Source organism: Rhinopithecus bieti, unplaced genomic scaffold (assembly GCF_001698545.2).
Source record: "Rhinopithecus bieti isolate Rb0 unplaced genomic scaffold, ASM169854v2 scaffold_52030, whole genome shotgun sequence".
NCBI lineage: Eukaryota > Metazoa > Chordata > Mammalia > Primates > Cercopithecidae > Rhinopithecus > Rhinopithecus bieti.
The window spans coordinates 698,759-717,424 of NW_016821228.1; the positions used below are offsets into that span (position 1 = coordinate 698,759).

At 44.3% G+C, this 18,666-nt stretch overlaps 2 protein-coding genes across 2 annotated transcripts in view; both read right to left on the reverse strand.

Annotated features, from left to right (window-relative positions):
* Positions 1 to 1,427: 1,427 nt before the first annotated feature.
* On the reverse strand, positions 1,428 to 8,503 carry LOC108520771 (uncharacterized). Its single transcript, XM_017860270.1, has 5 exons — positions 8,331 to 8,503; positions 7,747 to 8,237; positions 7,308 to 7,375; positions 2,110 to 2,278; positions 1,428 to 2,028 (listed from the first exon to the last, which is right to left on the reverse strand). The coding sequence occupies exons 2-5, from the start codon at positions 8,147 to 8,149 to the stop codon at positions 1,514 to 1,516; spliced, it is 1,155 nt and encodes a 384-aa protein (XP_017715759.1). The 5' UTR covers positions 8,150 to 8,237; positions 8,331 to 8,503; the 3' UTR covers positions 1,428 to 1,513.
* A 9,766-nt stretch (positions 8,504 to 18,269) lies between these two features.
* The window catches only part of LOC108520772 (putative TAF11-like protein ENSP00000332601), a 2,946-nt gene continuing 2,549 nt past the window's right edge, over positions 18,270 to 18,666 (reverse strand). The window contains exon 2 of the mRNA XM_017860272.1: positions 18,270 to 18,664. Within this exon, the coding sequence (XP_017715761.1) occupies positions 18,270 to 18,664 (395 nt within the window). The remainder of the gene's footprint in view (positions 18,665 to 18,666) is intronic.

Genomic DNA, 18,666 nt, shown 5'->3' on the forward strand with positions numbered 1-18,666 from the left:
TTCTTTTTTTCCCCCTAATTACTTAGTTTTTCTTAGTCACATATTCAAGGAAACATACTAATGTTTGGTAAAATGGTGTTTGTCAAATTCTACTTCTCACTTTCACCTACCATGCCATGTTCAACTATTGTATATGTAAGTATTAGAAATTCGAGTATTGTTAATTTTAATATACTTTCACCAAAGTAGTATTTTTAATGAGAAAGTCATAATCTCATCAGTAAGCCCTTTCTAAAAAATCCAACAGAAAATATCAACTAGTAACTGATTATGATAAGAAAAGAAAACCCAGAAATAATCCTAAGGCAGAGCAACTTCAGGCTTCAATGTGAAACCATCACAGTCTCTTGGGAGGTGTTTCTCTCTCAAAGCAGCCGTCTATTCCAAAGGTGCTCAGGCACCATGCACTTTTCTTCTTCCAACTGGGAAGATGTAGAAAAATGATTCAATTCACTCAAGGAGGAACAAATATTTAGTCAAAGTGATTATGAAAAAGGCTGCTTCCATGATCTAGGTGAGACCATGTGTTAAAATCGAGGTGGGTCCAGGATAGACTGAGATGCGGAAGCTCCAGCATACAGTCTTCTGTCATGGGAAGATGGAGCCAGTACTTCTTCCCTCAGGAACAGGGTTACTTTTCTAGTCTTGGGCTGAAAATCACATAATTTTTTGGTATTTGATAAAAATGTGGCCCTTAAACTTGAATGTGCAGGCAAGCTTTCTCAGGGGCATCTCTTTTTCAACTCTCACACATGTCCAGAGCCTCTTCTACAACCTGCTTGACCAAGGCCTTGACCATTCCAACCATGACAATGACCACACTCCGGGATATAGGCCACCAGAGATGGACTGCATCAGACTCCCAATGGGTGCCTCTGACTCCCTTCAACACACAGATATACCTCACTGGATTCTACTCACACTGCTTCCACAATGTGCAGTAATTTGTAAATAGAGAGTTTATTCAAATTGTAGACAATGAAGTTTAATGTATTTTCATAGCAAACTAGTGGAAACATCACAGGAGACAGGGAACATTGAAAACACAGAGTTGCATACATAAAACCTCCAAGTATATCTGGAATCTACTGTTTCATAAAATGCAATAAACATCTTTTAGCTCTCATTAATAAGAAATTTATTTTGTTTACAGAACCCACATGCAGACATAGTAAAGAAAAAAACAAATTTCTTTATAGTCTTATAGAGCTGAACTGAAACTCGCTCACAGACACATTTCCCCTTGACACTAGTGCCTTGGGAGCCTCAAGGTAGATGAGACCTTTCCTAACAGAAGCACACACAGACACAACCGCCACCTGATTTCTGCCTACGTTTCCACTGGCAATCCTATGCTTAGCTACCTTTGGACCCCAGGAGGGAAAAGAAACCAAAACGGAACAAAACTTCTCACATCAGAACTACCAGTTACGAGGGGGAAGAGAAAAAAGGAAACACAACCAAACAGAAAAGAAGTCCTCTAGAGTGCAACGTTTCCCAGGAGCGTGGGCTCTTACGCACCCTCTCCGCGGATGCGGCGGGCCAGTTGCATGTCTCCGGGCATAATTGTGACGCGCCTGGCATGGATGGCACACAGGTTGGTGTCTTCAAAGAGGTTCACCAGGTAGGCCTTGCTGGCTTCCTGCAGGGCCCCAATGGCCGCACTCTGGAAGCACAGGTCCAGGCTGATGACCTGAGCGATCTCGTGCACCAGGCGCTGGAAAGGCAGCTTGTGCAGGAGCAGCTGCGTGGACTTCTGGTACTTTCTGATTTCCTGCAGCGCCAGGGTGCCAGGCTTGTAGCGGTGAGGCTTCTTGATCCCTCCTCTAGGCGGCGCTCTCTTGACTGGGGCTTTGGTGACTGGGGGCTTCCTGGGGGCCTGCCCCTGCCCGGCGGTGGCTTTGGGGGCGGTCTGCTTGGTGAGCGCCGTGGTGCTGGGTCGCCGCCTTTCAGCTCTCCTTGGGCTGAGCCTGGTACCTGCAGGAGGTGCTGGTACCAGACAGCAAAGATGGTGGGGCTGTGGGCAGGCTCCAGAGAACACGTGCATTGAGATCCGTGCAGAAGACGCTCCCACACACTTAGTCCCTGCCAACCCAGCCCCCGACTTACCAGCTCGCTGGACTGCGGGTAAGAGGTCCTGCTGCTTAGTCTCCCCAGCAGGTCCTGGGCTGTGGGGAACCTCCTTCCCTGACAACCTGGCTCTTACTGGAGATCTCTGTGGTCTCAGCCAAGTCCAGCCTCTTATAAAGGGCTCAGATGCTTGCATTAGACCCACCCGCTACCTTCCATTGCTCTCACAGGTTCACCAGACCCTCAACCTCATCAGGACTCTGAAAACCAAATTAATTCCCTGGGTTCTGCACACACTGAAGAGGGGGATCAACCTCTGGAGTCGGCCACATGGGGTGGATGCTAGGTGCGAGTTAGCTAAAATTCTGGGGGCCAAAGACATTCTGAATGTTTACATTTGATGATCGTCATGGAAGTCATCACAATGAAAAAGTCATGTGACTAAAGTCACACGTAGACGACTTCAGTGACTGCTACACCACACCAAGAGGTGTGATCATGAGACATCTCTCAGGTTCTCTCAGGATGAGGGGAAACGGGGAGGGAAAGATGGAAAACTGAAATGGTCACTCCTCTCTCGGGGATGCTCCTGGGGCATCATTTTCTCCTCCAAAGTGACATTCATGGAAATCTGCGAGTAGCCTTTGGGGGAAGCTGAGGCTTTTTGATCAAATGGTCATATGTGCCTGTCACTGAGGACTCCCTGGCTCCTTTGGTACCTTGACGCCAGGGCTGAGCCTTATTTCAATTGCCCACTTTGGAAACATCATGAGGCCCAGTGAAGTCCCTGAGTACACTGAGCTGCTGAACCGAGGTCACAGCTGCTACCTTCAAACTTCTGGTTCCATGAGAAAAAGTAAAGCAAACAAAAACAAACAAAAAGCCCCTATTTCAATACACTGTAAACAGCTGTTCTATTACTTCTAGTAGAAATTTAATGCCCATGCATGCAATGCATGTACCACACACAGAACAGGAATCTGCAGGATAATCAACACTCACAAAATAACTTCACATTTTTGTTTTAAAAATAGAGCTCATTTCCTAGAAAACCTTTAGGTTCCTGACAAAATTGGGCAGAAGGAACAGAGGTCCCTTATATCCTCTCCCCCTACATACACATAGGCCCCTGCAATACCAACTTTCTGCCCAGGAGTGGTACATTAGTTACAATCATTCAGCCTATATTGACACATCATTCTGATTGCAAGATACATAGCTCTCCTTAGGATTCACTTGGGTGTTGTATATTCTATGGATTCAAGAAAGGCATAATTACATGAATGCACTACTACTGTTATATTATATTCACTTCCGTGCAAATGCACTGGGTCCTGTTTCTGCACTTATCCTTCAACCTCTGTCCCTTGCAACTCCTCAACTATTCATTTATTTACTCATATTTGAAATGGACACATCTCATTGTATCTATTTTGTACATATAAAATGCTGTTTTACAGTATGAACACATACTCTGTCTAAATCTAGGTAATTAACATCCATTTCCTCACATATTTATTACTGTGGTGAAAACACTTCCCATCCACACTTTCAGCACTTTTCAAGAATAAATCTATTAGTAAATATAGTCACCATGTTGTAGAATACTTTTTCAGCTTTTCCCCCCTAAGTAACTAAAATACTGTGTATTTTGATCAACATTTCCTCAAATCACCCACCCACAGCCACCTCAGTCCCTGACAACCACCATTCTTCCTTTTGACATCTATTAGATTAACTTTGTGAGATTCCACATATCATTGAGATCGTGTGGTATATGTATTCCTATGCCTGGCTTATTTCGCTTCTCATGATGTTCTCCAGGTGCACTCATGTGTCACAAATACAAGATTTCCTTCTTCTTTAAGGCTGCATAGTATTCCATTGTGTATATATGCCCTATTTTCCTCATCCTGTCATCCATTTTTAGACATTTAGATGGATTCCATATCTTAGCTATTGTAAATAGTGCTGCAATCAATGTGGGAGTGAAGATATCTCTGCAATAAACTGATTCCATTTCCTTTTGATATATACCCAGCAGTGTGGGATTACTGGATCATATGGTAGCTGTATTTATTTAGTTTGTGGAGGAAGGTCCATACTGTTTTCTATAATGGCTCCCTAATTTACATTCCCACTAATAGTTCAAGGGTTCCCTTTCCTCCACATCCTCATCAACACGTACTGTCCTTTGATGTTCTGATCATAGCCATTCTAATGAGTGTGAGGTGATATCTTCTTTCAGTTTTAATTTACATTTGTCTGAGGATTAGTGATAATGAGCATGTATATATGACACATAAGTGTATCTGCTGACCACTTGTATGTCTTCTTTTCTGTAATGTCTGTTGTTTAAGTCCTTTGGTGGGTTTTCAAACTGTGTTGTTTCTTGCTATTGATCCTTTGAGTTCCTCGTAAATTTTGGAGAGTAATTAATTGATCCCTTATTGAATGTAGGGTTTGTAAATATGTTCTGTGATTATGATTTTTTTTTTTTTTTGAGATGGAGTTTCACTCTTGCTGCCCAGGCTGCAGTGCAATGGCATGATCTCGGCTCACTGCAACCTCCTCCTCCCGGGTTCAAGCGATTCTCCTGCCTCAGCCACCCGAGTAGCTGGGACTTCAGGCACCTGTCACCAGGTCCAGCTAATTTTGAATTTTTAGTAGAGATGGGGTTTCACCATGTTGTCCAGGCTGGTCTTGAATTTCTAACCTCAGGTGATCCACCTGCCTCAGCCTCCTAAAGTGCTGGGATTACAGGCATGAGCCACCACACCCGGCTATGATTTTGTCTCTTCATTGTGTTGATTGTTTCCTTTGATATGCAGATTTTCTTTCAGATGGATGCAATCCATTTGTCTGTTTTCCCTTTTGCTGTCTGTGCTTTTGGGACATATTGCAAAAATCACTGAATTAAGCAATGTCAATGAGGATGTCCCCTGTTTTCTTCTAGTAGTTTCATATTTGAAAGTTTTTATATAGTTTGTTTTATTCTCCTGCATGGTATGTGATAAGGGGCCAATTTAATATCTCTGCATGTAGATACCCAGTTTTCCTATCACCATTGACGGAAGAGACTGTCCTTTTGTCATGGTGGGTTGTTAGCACCTTTGTAAAAAATCAGTTGGCTGTACATGTATGGATTGATTTCTGGGCTCTCTGCTCTGTTCCAGTGGCTTAAGTGTCTTTTTTTATGCCAGTGTTATGCCATTTTTGTTCCTACAGCTCGACAGTATACTTTGAAGATAGGAGAGCTCAAAATCTTTTTGCTTTCCCTAGAGTTTGCGTTGTGACATCACCACTCAGAGAGATGTCAAGAGGGAGATGTTGAGTCTTCATTTTTCAGTTTTTTACTGATTGTGAAGAGAGAGTGATGACATTGGATCCCCTTGCGAGTCACCCTGAAAACTGGAACTCCATTTAATTCTGGATATACGTTTGTTATTGTTTATCTTAGATTCAGGGTAGTGGATCAATTACATGTCAGTATAATTACAAATAAGGTTCAGTTGCACAAAATATCAAATGCTCAAATCCTTCAGTGAAAGGACATTTTATTTTAATTTCTGTATTTTATACAATAATTTGAAAATACAGTAAAAATAGAATATTATCTAGCATAAAATATGTTAATATCACATATATTTCTGTTTTAGAGAAGCACAAAACAGAGATCAATGCTATTTCAGTCATAAACATAGCTTACAATGGGACCAATTCTTTGGAAGTGAAGGCATGGAAATGAATGCAGAGAACAGATAGGGTTCCTGGGGTCCATGTTTCTCAGTCTGGTTTTCCACGTGGCTCCTAGAGTGTGTTACCATTCTAACATCATAAAAGATCACTCCCTGATATAAAACAATCTTTGTAGGAGTGTAAAAAAAGTCATTTTAGAAGAAAAACAGGTTTTCAATTTCATTTTTTTCTTTTTTCTTTTTTGCAAGCTGGAAAACAGTTGCTTGATTCCCCAGGAGAAGTTATGGAAAGGTATTAAATGTTTACTGGGGAAGCTATTCCACTGTGCTTAGAAAGCCCAGGGCCTTCAGAGTAAAGTACTGTACGGGAGACTTTCTGTTTTTTATCTCCTAAAAATCTCGTATGAGCAAAAACATCCTAAGTCATAGCAACTTTAGGATTCAGTGAGTATCCACCACAGTCTCTTAAAAAATTTCTTTTTTCTCTTGAAAACAGCTCCCCTTTCACAGGATGCTCAAAGCCCATGCATCTTTATTCTTTCAACTAGGATGACCCAAAACATTGTATGCTTATGTATGGACCTCATAGATCTAAATATTATAATGATGATTGTTATTTTTTTGAGCCAGGGTCTTGCTCTGTTGACCAGGCTGGAGAGTGGTGGCTCCATCTCAGCTCACTGCAAACTCCACCTCCAGAGCTCAAGAGATCCTCTTAACTCATCCTCCAGAGTAGGTGAAAATGCAGGCAGCAGCAACCATGGCCAGCTATTTTTTTTTTTTTTAATTGTAGAGAGGAGGTTTTGCCAAGTTGTCCATAATGGTCTGTAATTTCAATCCTCTTGCCTTGGCCTCCCAAAATGCTGAGGTTACCAGAATAAGCCATTGTGCCTGGTCTGAGCTACAAATATGACTGAAAGGGATTATGAAACAGGCTGCTGCCATCATCTGGGTGAGAACAATGTAAGATGTAAGAAAGATTTAAAATCATGGGTAAACCTAGGGTGAGCCAAGATACTGGAGTTCCAGCCAAAGGAGGGTCCTGACACCAGTACTTTCTCAAGGATCAAGTCTATCTAGGCTGGGGCCCAGAGGAAGATGACTTTTTTTGTAGCTGGTGTTTGGGAAGTGGCCCCAGGGCTGTCCCTTGCCAAAGGCCTCCCTCCAATGCTTGGGCTGCAGTGGGGATTTGTCTCCCCATATCTCAAACACACCCAGGGCCTCCCCTACCACCTCCCCGACCAAGACCTGGGTCGTTCCAACCTTGGCTATGGCCATGACCGTGTTCTAGGACACCGAGCTGCCAGTGATGAACTGCATCAGACTTCTAAAGGGTGCCTCTCACCCTTTCCCATCCACATACTGGTTTTTGCCTCCCATAACGTGAAATGACTTGTGTATAGAGACTCTATTCACATTTTAGAAAGCAGGATGTAATGTATGTTCATAGCAAACATCCATACAGGAACAGCCCAGGAGACAGGGAACATTGAGAACACGGAGCTGCATATAGGAAAAGGCAAAGTGTGGCTCATCTACTGTTTGATCAAATGAAACAAACATCATCCAATTGCCTTCAAGAATAAATTTATTTGGTTCAAAGTAGTCTAAACACAGGCAGAGTCCAGTGAAAATGAACAGATTTCTTGACAGTTGATGTAGAGTTGAAGTGTTGAAACTCGCTCACAGACACATTTGCACTTGACATTAGTGCCTTGGGAGCCTCAAGGTAGATGAGACGTTTCCTAACAGAAGCACACACAGACACAACCGCCACCTGATTTCTGCCTACATTTCCACTGGCAATCCTATGCTTAGCTACCTTTGGACCCCAGGAGGGAAAAGAAACCAAAACGGAACAAAACTTCTCACATCAGAACTACCAGTTACAGGGGGAAGAGAAAAAAGGAAACACAACCAAACAGAAAAGAAGTCCTCTAGAGTGCAACGTTTCCCAGGAGCGTGGGCTCTTAAGCACCCTTTCCACGGATGCGGCGGGCCAGTTGCATGTCTCCGGGCATAATTGTGACGCGCCCGGCATGGATGGCACACAGGTTGGTGTCTTCAAAGAGGTTCACCAGGTAGGCCTCGCTGGCCTCCTGCAGGGCGCCAATGGCTGCACTCTGGAAGCGCAGGTCCAGGCTGATGGCCTGGGCGATCTCGCGCACCAGGCGCTGGAAAGGCAGCTTGCGCAGGAGCAGCTGCGTGGACTTCTGGTACTTTCTGATTTCCTGCAGCGCCAGGGTGCCAGGCTTGTAGCGGTGAGGCTTCTTGATCCCTCCTCTAGGCGGCGCCCTTTGGGCAGCTGCTTTGGTGGCCAGGGGCTTCCTGGCGGCCTGCCAGGCGGTGGCTTTCCGGGCGGTCTGCTTGGTGCGCGCCATGTTTCGGGGCCTTAGCCTCTCCGCTCTCCTTGGGCTGAGCCTGGCCTCCTGCAGGCGGTGCTGGCGTCTGAAAACGAGGGCAGTGGTGCTGTGGACAGGATTCAGAGAGCCTGTGAGTTGAGGTCCATTGAGCATGACTCTCCCACACACTTAGTCCCTGCAAACCCAGCCCCAGACTCACCAGCTCTCAGGTCTGTGTGTCGGAGGCCGGGCTTCTAGTCTTCCTGGAGGGTCTTGGGTTTCCTTGGTCTACACAGCAGCGGCCAGGAATCTCCCTCGCAGGCAGTCTCTTTCTGACTGGAGATCTCTGTGGTCTCAGTAAGGCCCTGCCTCTTATAAGGAGCTCAGATGATTGCATTAGACCCTCCCAGCTACCTTCCATTGTACTCCTTGCTTCACTAGATCCTCAACCTCATCAGCGGTGTGAAAACTCAATCAAGTCCCCGGATTCTGCACACACCCCAGGGAGGGAGGAACCTCTGCTGTGTGCATCATGGGAGGGATGGTAGGTGCGAGTTAGATAAAATTCTGGGTTCCAAGGAGATTCTGAAAGTTTACATGGAAGTCATTACAATGAAAAAGACATATGAGTAAAGTTGCATGTTACACGACATTGGTGACTGCTGCAAAACACCATTTGTGACTGCTGATGATCACACCAAGGGTACGATCATGAGGTGTCTCTCAGGTTCCCGGAGGATGAGGTGAAACGGGGAGGGAAAGATGGAAAACCTCTAACAGGGATGCTCTTGGGGCATTTTCTCCCCAAAGTGACATTCATGGGAATCTGCGGGTAGCCTTCAGGCGAAGCCGTGGCTTTTTGATCAAATTGTCCTATGGTCCTGTCACTGAGGCCCCCTGTTTTTTTCTTACCTTGGTACTGGGGCTGAGCTTTGTTTCCGTTGCCAACTTTGGAAATGCCATGAGGCCCAGTGAAGACCCTGAGTTTACTGAGCTGCTGCTGAACCGAGGCCACAGCTGCTACCTTCATACCTCTGGCTCCATGAGAAAAGGCAAAGCAGAAAAAACAACACACAAACAAAAGGCCCCTATTTCAATACACGGTTAACAGGCTTCTCTGATACTTGTAGTAGAAATTTAATGCCCATGTATGCAATGCACATATCACGCACCAAACAGGAAATTCCAGGATAATCAACACTCACAAAATAAGTTTACATTACTGTTTTAAAAATAGAGCTCATTTCATAGAAAACCTTTAGGTTCATGCCAAAATGGGGCAAAAGGAACAGAGGTTACAGATATCCTCTACCCCAACGTATTCATAGGCCTCCTTATTATCAACTTTCTCTCCTAGATTGGGACTTTGGCTACAATCATTTAGCCTACACTGACACGTCTCTCTGACTCCAAGACCATAGCTCTTCTTAGGATTCACTTGGCTGTTGTATAGTCCATGGACCTAGCAAAGGCATAATTACACGTGTCCACCCTTACTGTATTCTATGGACTAGTTTCACTTCCGTACAAATGCACTGTGTCCAGTCTCCGCACTTTTCCTTTACCTTTGGTCCCTTGCAACCACTCAACTACTGATTTATTTATTCATATTGAAAATAGATACATCTCATTGTCTATATTTCCTCTTTTTTTTTTTTTTTTTTTTCAGACGGAGTCTAGTTCTGTTGTCCAGTCTGGAGTGCAAAGGCGCGATCTCAGCTCACTGCAAGCTCCGCCTACCGGGTTCACGCCATTCTCCTGCCCCAGCCTCCTGAGTAGCTGGGACTACAGGCGACAGAGAGCATTTTGGGAGAGCGAGGTTGGCGGATCACTTGAACTCAGGCGTTCCAGACCATCCTGGGCAACATGACGGAACTTCCTCTCTACAATTAAAGTGGAAAAAAAAAAAAAGCTAAATGTGGTAATTGGTGCCTGCTGTTTCAGCTACTCCAGAGGCTGAGATAGGAGGATCTCTTGAGCTCTGGAGGTGGAGATCTCAGTGAGCCGAGATGGAGCCACTGCCCTCCTACCTGGCTGGCAGAGTGAGACCCTGGCTCAAGAAAATAACAATCACCATCATCGTCATCATCATCATATTTGGGTCTCTGAGGTCCATGTATGAGCAGGCATTGTTCTAGGGCTTCCTAGTTGGAAGAACAAAGGTACATGGACCTTGAGCCTCCTGTGGACGGGGAACTGTTTTCAGAGAGAAGAAAGAAACCCTTTTAGGAGACTATGGTGGATTCACACGGAATCTTGAAGTGGATATAACTTAGGATTTTTGCTCATATGTGATTTTAAGGAGATACAACAAAGTCTTCCCTTACAATACTCTGTCCTGAAGGTCCCGGGCTTTCTAAGACTACTGGAGTAGTTGCCCTTGTAAACATTTAGCACTTTTCCATAGCTTTTCCTGGGGAATCAAGCACCTCTTTTCCAGCTTGTAAAAATAAAAGTGAAATTAAAAAACAGTTTTCTTCTCGAAAATGACTCTTTTTACTTTCCTACCAAGACTGTTTCATGTCAGGGAGTGATGTGTGATGATGTTAGAATGGTAACACACTCTAGGAGCCACATGGAAAACTGAGAGAAGCACAGATCCCAGATACCCCGTCTAATCTGGGCACTCCTTTCCACGCCTTCACCTCCAAGGAATTGGCCCCAGTGTAAACCGGTTTGTATTCTATGGACTAGTTTCACTTCCGTACAAATGCACTGTGTCCAGTCTCCGCACTTTTCCTTCACCTTTGGTCCCTTGCAACCACTCAACTACTGATTTATTTATTCATATTGAAAATAGATACATCTCATTGTCTATATTTTCTCTTTTTTTTTTTTTTTTTCAGACGGAGTCTAGTTCTGTTGTCCAGTCTGGAGTCGAAATAACATGTTTGTTTCTGTTTTGTGCTTCTCTAAAACAGATATACATATGATGACAATACATTTTCGTACAAGATAAAATTGTTACTTTATTTTCCAAATTATTCTATAAGAACACAAAAATTAAAAACAAAATTCCCTCTCAGTGTAGGATTTGACCATTAAATATTTTGTGTATTTGAACATTATTTGTAATTATACCGATGTGTAATTGATCCAATACCGTGAATATAAGATGAACGGTAACAAATGTATAACCACAGTAAAATGGAGTTCCAGTATCAGGGTGGCTCGTAAGGAGATTCAATATCATCACCCTGTCTTCAAATCAGTAAACACTGGAAAAGTGAAGTATCAACATCTCTCTGAGTGGTAATGTCACAAGGCAAACTACAGAGAAAATAAAAACAGTCATGCTTTCCTATCTTCAAACTAAGTAATTAGAAAAAAAAAAAAAGGAAACACCTCATCCATCTCATTAATAGTTTTGTTTAGAAAATTTATTTTTAAAAAAATGCTAGCTATGTCTTGATATTTCTAGACATGGCAGTAAGTTGAAATTTCATGAATCATCTCTCTAATATTCATGCTACTAAAGAAACTGCTCCCAAGATTTGACTGCATTCATTTTATAAAAGCCCTGCCCTCTTCTCCCCATATATGTATATTAGCACTATGCTTTGTACCCTCTTCCATAGGAAACACAAATCCATCAATTTATCATTTAAACCTTTCTAGTTTGGATACGTCTTTTTATGTAGTTGTACATTTTTTTTTTTTTAGACAGAGTCTGGCTCTGCCACCCAGTCTGGAGTGCAGTGGCACAATCTCGGCTCACTGCAAGCTCCACCTCCCAGGTTCACGCCATTCTCCTGCCTCAGCCTCCTGAGTAGCTGGGACTACAGGCTTCTGCCACCATGCCCAGCTAATTTTTTTGTATTTGTTTAGTAGAAACGGGGTTTCACCGTGTTAGCTAGCATGGTCTCCATCTCCTGACCTCGTGATCTGCCCGCCTTGGCCTCCCAAAGTGCTGGGATTACAGACGTGAGCCACCACACCTGGCCAGTTGTACTTTGAAGCTTTGTGCTTTATATTTCTGAAGACTAGACCCTAGATAATATGTGCTTGGGAATGGTGGAGCTAGCTTGCTTAAACTTTATTTAGGCATACGCTAATTACTTGTGAGGGGCAAAGGCAGGCACTGAGGATGTTAAGCTCATCCCAAAATAGTAAATGATGCAAAATAGTCAAGTATACTCACTTTATTTGTTAGTTATCTTGTCACCACTTTACCAGCACCAATCAGAGACCACATTTTTCTAGGCCGTCTCCAAATGTACATTATGAGATAGACTTTAGGAATAGTAATGAAGCTCCAGGAAAAACTTCATTGTCATTAACATGTAATATAATCAGCCATGAAAGCTGTCAAAGATTTCTCCTGGAAAGAAACCACTTTCTACAGATTTCTTTCTTGAGAGCTGTGGCTATATGATATTATATATTTAGAAGATTTAGTACGTGATTATTACAAAGTCAGGAAACAACAGATGTTGGCAAGGCTGTGGAGACATAGAAATACTTTTACAATGTCTGTGAGAGTATAAATTAGTTCAACCATTATGGAAGACAGTGTGGCAATTCGTCAAGGATCTAGAACCCGAAATACCATTGGACCCCGCAATCTCATTACTGGGTATATATCCAAGGATTACAAATCATTCTACTATAAAGACACATACACATGTATGTTTATTGCAGCCCAGTTTACAATAGCAAAGACTTGGAACCAACTCAAATGCCCATCAATGATAGACTGGATAAAGGAAATGTGGCATATATACACCATGGAATACCATGCAGCCATAAAAAAGAAATGAGTTCGTGTTCTTTACGGTGACATGGATGACACTGGAAACCATCATTCTCAGCAAACTAGCACAGGTACAGAAAACCAAACACAACATGTTCTCACTCATAAGTGGGAGCTGATCAATGAGAACACATGGACACAGAGAGGGGAGCATCACACACCGTGGCCTGTCAGGGGGAGGGAGGCAAGGGAAGGGAGAGCATTAGGACAAATATCCAAAGCATGTGGGGCTTCAAGCCTAGATAATGGGTTGATAGGTGCAGCAAACCACTATGGCACATATATACCTTTGTAACAAATCTGCACATTCTACAGATGACTCCCAAAACTTAAAGTAAAAAAAAAAAAAAAAAAAGAAGGGGTAATTACACTGAACCTTCTCAGCTAATCCAATTTTCCTCTCTGTGAAAACAATGCTGTGTTCCTGCTCCTGAGCTGACCTCGGAGACCTTGATGGGAATTTCAGGTCAGCTTTACTCAGACCCCACTCAAAGTATTGAGTTCTATGAGGGGCCAGAAAAATGTTCTAAGCTTGTGTGTGCAATCACTGGTACTGTCCTCTGCAGATGCTTGTCTCCAAATCAGGCTGCTTGGGCCAGGTTCTCTTTTCCTCTAGTGTTCAGAAAGTGCTAGACCTGCCACGTCTGCCAGAATACAGCTTCCAAGATTGTTCAATGCCATGGGAAAGGAATGAGCTGACAGCAATCTGAAAACTGGGAGATATGAAGTCTCTTGGATCTTACTTCTTTTGGTTGCTCAAGCACTTTTATTCCTGAGAGAGCCCTCCCATCTCCATCAGTTCTTCCAAGAACCTGGACCCTCCTTGTGTCTCTCTAAGACACACTGGTCTAACTTGTTATACGCCTTTACACGGAAGTTGGTAAAATAAAAGGAAAGCTAAACAATGTCAGAATATGAAGGTATGAAACAGAATTTCCCATACTTGGTAAAGTTTAGAAATTTGTGTAATACCCAAAGACAGATTCTATGTACAATAAGTATTATTTTTAAGAGCAAAAGCTGAGTGTCTGAGGAAATAAAACTATATTTTATGGGGGCATCTTTGGCTTCAGGAAGAAAGAGTACATGTTACTCTGCATTCAATATTAGAGCTGAACCTGGGGATTTTAGATCCTTTTGCTTATACTCTGTGATTGAGGGGGCACATGGCAAAGGTAAAAAGACTGAAATAGCACCGTGAATATCTGGGAGCTGTGCTGGGAAGGTTCACAGTGATTCCATAATAAATCTCAGGTCTTTATTCTATAATGAAAAACTACTCTTTCCCATAATAAATGTAAAGCAGAGTATGTACAAGTAGAGGATGGAATAACTTTGTAACTCGTGATGAACCTATTTGTCCGATATTTTAATAACGTCTCCAAAGTCTCTGTACTCAGGTTTGATTTTCTGAGTGGATCATTGGTAGAAGGAATAATAAAATCAAGAATACTCTAAAGCAATGTTTTGAACTAAATTTCAGTGTCTCTGGAAGTACTGGTACTATCACCATGTGTAGCAAACGTGAAGTATCCATAGGCTTTCTCTGTGTCTTTTAAACCCCACATATGACCATTACAAAGGACTGCTTGAGGAAAGGTGGTTTTGGAATTGGTTTCCGTGTCTCTAGACTTACATGAAGCATTGACACTATATTACCTATTAAAAAAGTAAAGGATCACTTGCTGACATAAAGCACAGTAGGCAGGAATAGGAGAAGAGTCAACTTAGAGAAAAAAATGCTTTGTGATTTTATTTTTGTTTCTGCAGTTTGGAAAACAGTTTAACAGTTTAACTGTTCTTGTGATGACTCACGAAAATACACAGGAACATTGAAAATACACAGAAGGACAACAATTGGGAAATATTTCTGGAAGCTTCACTTACTGAAACCCAGATATAAGCATATAAGCTAAGACACAGCAACACCAGGCTTTCGAATGAAACCATACAAATCTCCTGGAAAGGCCTTGCCTCTCTGAAGGCAGCTACCTGTCCACAGGATGCTCAAGGCCCAGGCACCTTTATTCCTCCAACTAGAAAGACATAGAAAAATGCTTCAGTATGCCCTGGGAGGCCCAAACATTTAGCCAAGGCTACTATGAAAATCTGCTGTCTTCATCTAGGTAAGGCCAACTTCACATTGTAAGACATCAAGATCGAGGGTAAATCCAGGGTAGACTGAGATGCAGAAGCTCCAGCAAACACAGTCCTGTCATTGGAAGATGAATGCAGTACCTATTCCTGCAAAAACAGACCTTTCCCTCTGGCTTTGGGCCTAGAAGAACATGGTCTTTTAATAGTTGCTGTTGGGGAAGAGGCCCTTGGGCTTTAACCTGCGAACAGCCTCCCTTAAATGCTTGGGCTGAAGCGGGGGCGTCTCTCCCCACATCTCACACACGTCCAGGGCCTCTTCCACCACCTCTCCAACCAAGACCTTGGCTATTCCAGCCATGGCAATGGCCGTGTTCTCAGACACCGAGCTGCCACTGATAGACCGCATCAGACGTGCAATGCGTGCTCTCGGGAAAGCTGACCGGCGCCACACTTCATAGCGGGCCAGCTGCTCCTCGGACATGGCGGACAGCAGGGTGCTCATCCTCTGAGCCTCCTCTGCATCCACGGTGGGCTTCCTCTCCTTCTTTCCTTTGGTGTCTGTTTTCAGTCTTTTGGCTGCAGGAGGAGCTGAGGCTGAGGCTTCATTGGCACCTTCCGTGAGGTCCGTGACATCCTGACTCCTGAGCTCACCTTCCCGATGCCTGGGTTCTTCCACGTTCCCATCTAGGTCCTCAGGGATTCCAACCTCGTTGCTGCCCTTCTGACCTCGCGGCATGGCGCACGTCTCAGCAGACACACCTGCTTGCCTGCCCGTCTCCACGGGTGGGATTCAGGTCCGCTCTCTGCCCGCGCTGTGGAGGCGGAAGTTCCGACTGGCGTGGTTCGATTATGGATCTGCAATGAGAACCATTCAAAGATTTCAGCTGCTGTGTTTCTGCTGAGCCACAGTTTAGCCACAACTGGACACAACTCCCTGCCTCCCGCTCCCGCACACAAACACACACACAGGTTTCCTCACTTCCGCAATGTGAAGAAACTTGTGGATGGAGCGGATACTAGTTTGAGATCAACGCGTAACTAATTCTCGTCAATTTTGAGTCTTTAGAACAAACCCCAACACACAGGTCAGAAGTTCTACCGAGCCAAGCGACTGCCTCCTGCTCAGAGTCACACGAGGGACTTCAGGAAGGGTCCGACTGTGCTGTGCGGTCGTTGCCTTCACCTGAGAAGGGTCTGGCTTCGATCTGATTCGAGTTGGTGGCGGAATTCAACGCCTTAGGGTTGTGAAACCCAGGCCCACTTGTTTGTTCTGCCTGCTGCTGGGAGGATGCTCTCAGCTCCTACAGGTGTTGACCCGGTCTGCTCTGTGGGGCTCCCTGGGTCTGCACAGCCAGTGCTGAGGAATCTCCCTCAGGGAATGCAACCTCAGGGAGGTTCAGTCCCTTATAAAGAGTTCAGATGATTGAATTAGACCCAGCCCTTAACAGCGATTGGTTCAGGGTATCCTTAATCTAATCAGGGATTTGGGCGGCTCATCCATTCACGGCTCCGCCCACACCCAAGGGAGGGGCAGATGTAGGGCGAGTCTCTGAGGGGTGGGAAGTGCAGGGGGCGTTTCAGAATTCAGTCTTCCTCACGGAATCGCAAAGTTCACGTCTCACCACAACAGCAACAAAAAAACATTTCCAGTAAAAATGAGACCTTTTATGGAGTTGCACATTAGGACACTTAGATGTCTGAGAAAAAAATGTCTAACTCATAGGGAAACAAGTGGTTTATCAGATACTCTGAAAAGAAACTGGGCTGGGTGAGGGGAATATGAAAATATTATTTCAATTTTATTTTATTTATTTTTGTATCATTTACTTATTCATCTTTGAGACAGAGTCTCGCTCTGTGCCCCAGGACGGATTGCAGTGGCCTGATCTCAACTCACTGCAGCCTCCACCTCCCCGCCTCAAGCGACTCTCCCGCCTCAGCCTCCAGAGTAGCTGGGAATAAATGTGTGCACCACCACGCCGGGTTAATTTTTGTATCTTTTAAAGTAGAGACAAGGTTTCACCGTTTTGGCCAGGCCGGTCTTGAACTGCTGACTTCAAGCGATCTGTCCCCCTTGGATTCCCAAAGTGAATGGGAATGCTCACAAAGTGTGCTGCGAATGTTCACAATGATTGGATACTAAATCTCAGACCTTTATTTCATGATGGAAAAGTCTTCTTTGCCATAACAAAGGTAAAGAGGAGTACGTACACACAGACATTGGGATAACTTTACAACTCCTGATGAACCTACTTTGTTCTGTATCGTAAAGGTAATATGGAACATAACAAAGGTAAAGTAGAGTGTATACAAGGAGGCTGTGGGATGACTTTATAACTCCTGTGGAACCTACTTTGTTCCATATCTCAATAATTTCTTCTCTACGTTGCCATACTCAGGTTGGATTTTCAGAGCAGATGGCCTCTAGAAAGCATAAAATCAAGAATACTCTGTGACAGTGTTTTCAACTAAATGTGGGTGCCTCTAGAAGCACTGGTAATGTGACCACATGAAGCGAACCTGAAGGATCAATAAGCTCTCTCTCCATGTGTCTTTTAAAGCACGGAGGATCATGACAAACGGGTGTTCACAGACAGGTGGTTTTCATCGCCTGTTCCTCTCTCCCTAGTCTTATAACATTCTCCCATGCTATGTTAATTGCCAGTAGTGTAGATGACCACTTGCCGACATAAAGCAGAGTAGGGAGGAATATATATGAGAAGAGTCAAATAAGAGAAAGTAACGCTTTGCGATTTTGTTTTATTTTCTGAGTTTGGAAACAGTTCAATGATGAGTCAAAAAACTCCATACAAGAATTTAAACGACATACAAGGACCACAATTGCAGCGCTCCTGCTCAGGCACAGCCTCCGGGGCAGAATGACAGGAGGGAAAAGTCTCCGCAGGCTGCATTTGTTGAAACCAGACCTAATCATCAAAGTTCAGACACAGCAACTCCGGGCTTCAGCATAAAACCATACAAGTCCCCTGGAAGAGGTGTCCCCTCTGAAAGCATCTCCCCGCCCACAAACGACTAAAGGCCCACGCTCCGGTCTTCCTCCAACTAGGCGGACACGGAAAGATGCCTCTGTATGCCCTAGGAAGCAGAAACATTTAGTCGAAGTGATTATGAAACAAGTCACTGTCCTCATCTGGGGAACACAAACGTCAGTTTGAGAAAGACGTTAAAGTCCTACGTCAACCCAGGGTGGACTGAGATGCAGAAGCTCCAGCAAACACCGTCCTGTCGTGGGAAGATGGATGCAGCACTTCGTCCTTCACGAACAGACCTGTCCCTCTGTCCGTGGGCCTAAAAGAACATGGTTTTTCTGCCGTTGCTGTTGGGGAAGAGGCCCTTGGGCTTTAACCTGCGAACAGCCTCCCTTAAATGCTTGGGCTGAAGTGGGGGCGTCTCTCCCCACATCTCACACACGTCCAGGGCCTCTTCCACCACCTCTCCAACCAAGACCTTGGCTATTCCAGCCATGGCAATGGCCGTGTTCTCAGACACCGAGCTGCCACTGATAGACCGCATCAGACGTGCAATGCGTGCTCTCGGGAAAGCTGACCGGCGCCACACTTCATAGCGGGCCAGCTGCTCCTCGGACATGGCGGACAGCAGGGTGCTCATCCTCTGAGCCTCCTCTGCATCCACGGTGGGCTTCCTCTCCTTCTTTCCTTTGGTGTCTGTTTTCAGTCTTTTGGCT

Bases quoted from the DNA above. Each gene is read 5' to 3' on its own strand.
- LOC108520771 (XM_017860270.1), bottom strand. From the start codon at position 8,149: ATGGCGCGCACCAAGCAGACCGCCCGGAAAGCCACCGCCTGGCAGGCC. The intron at 2,279-7,307 runs GTAGATGAGCCA...AATGGAAGGTAG, and splicing joins TTGTTTCATTTGATCAAACA to CGGGTGGGTCTAATGCAAGC. The intron at 2,029-2,109 runs GTAAGTCGGGGG...TGTTCTCTGGAG, and splicing joins ACCCGCAGTCCAGCGAGCTG to CCTGCCCACAGCCCCACCAT.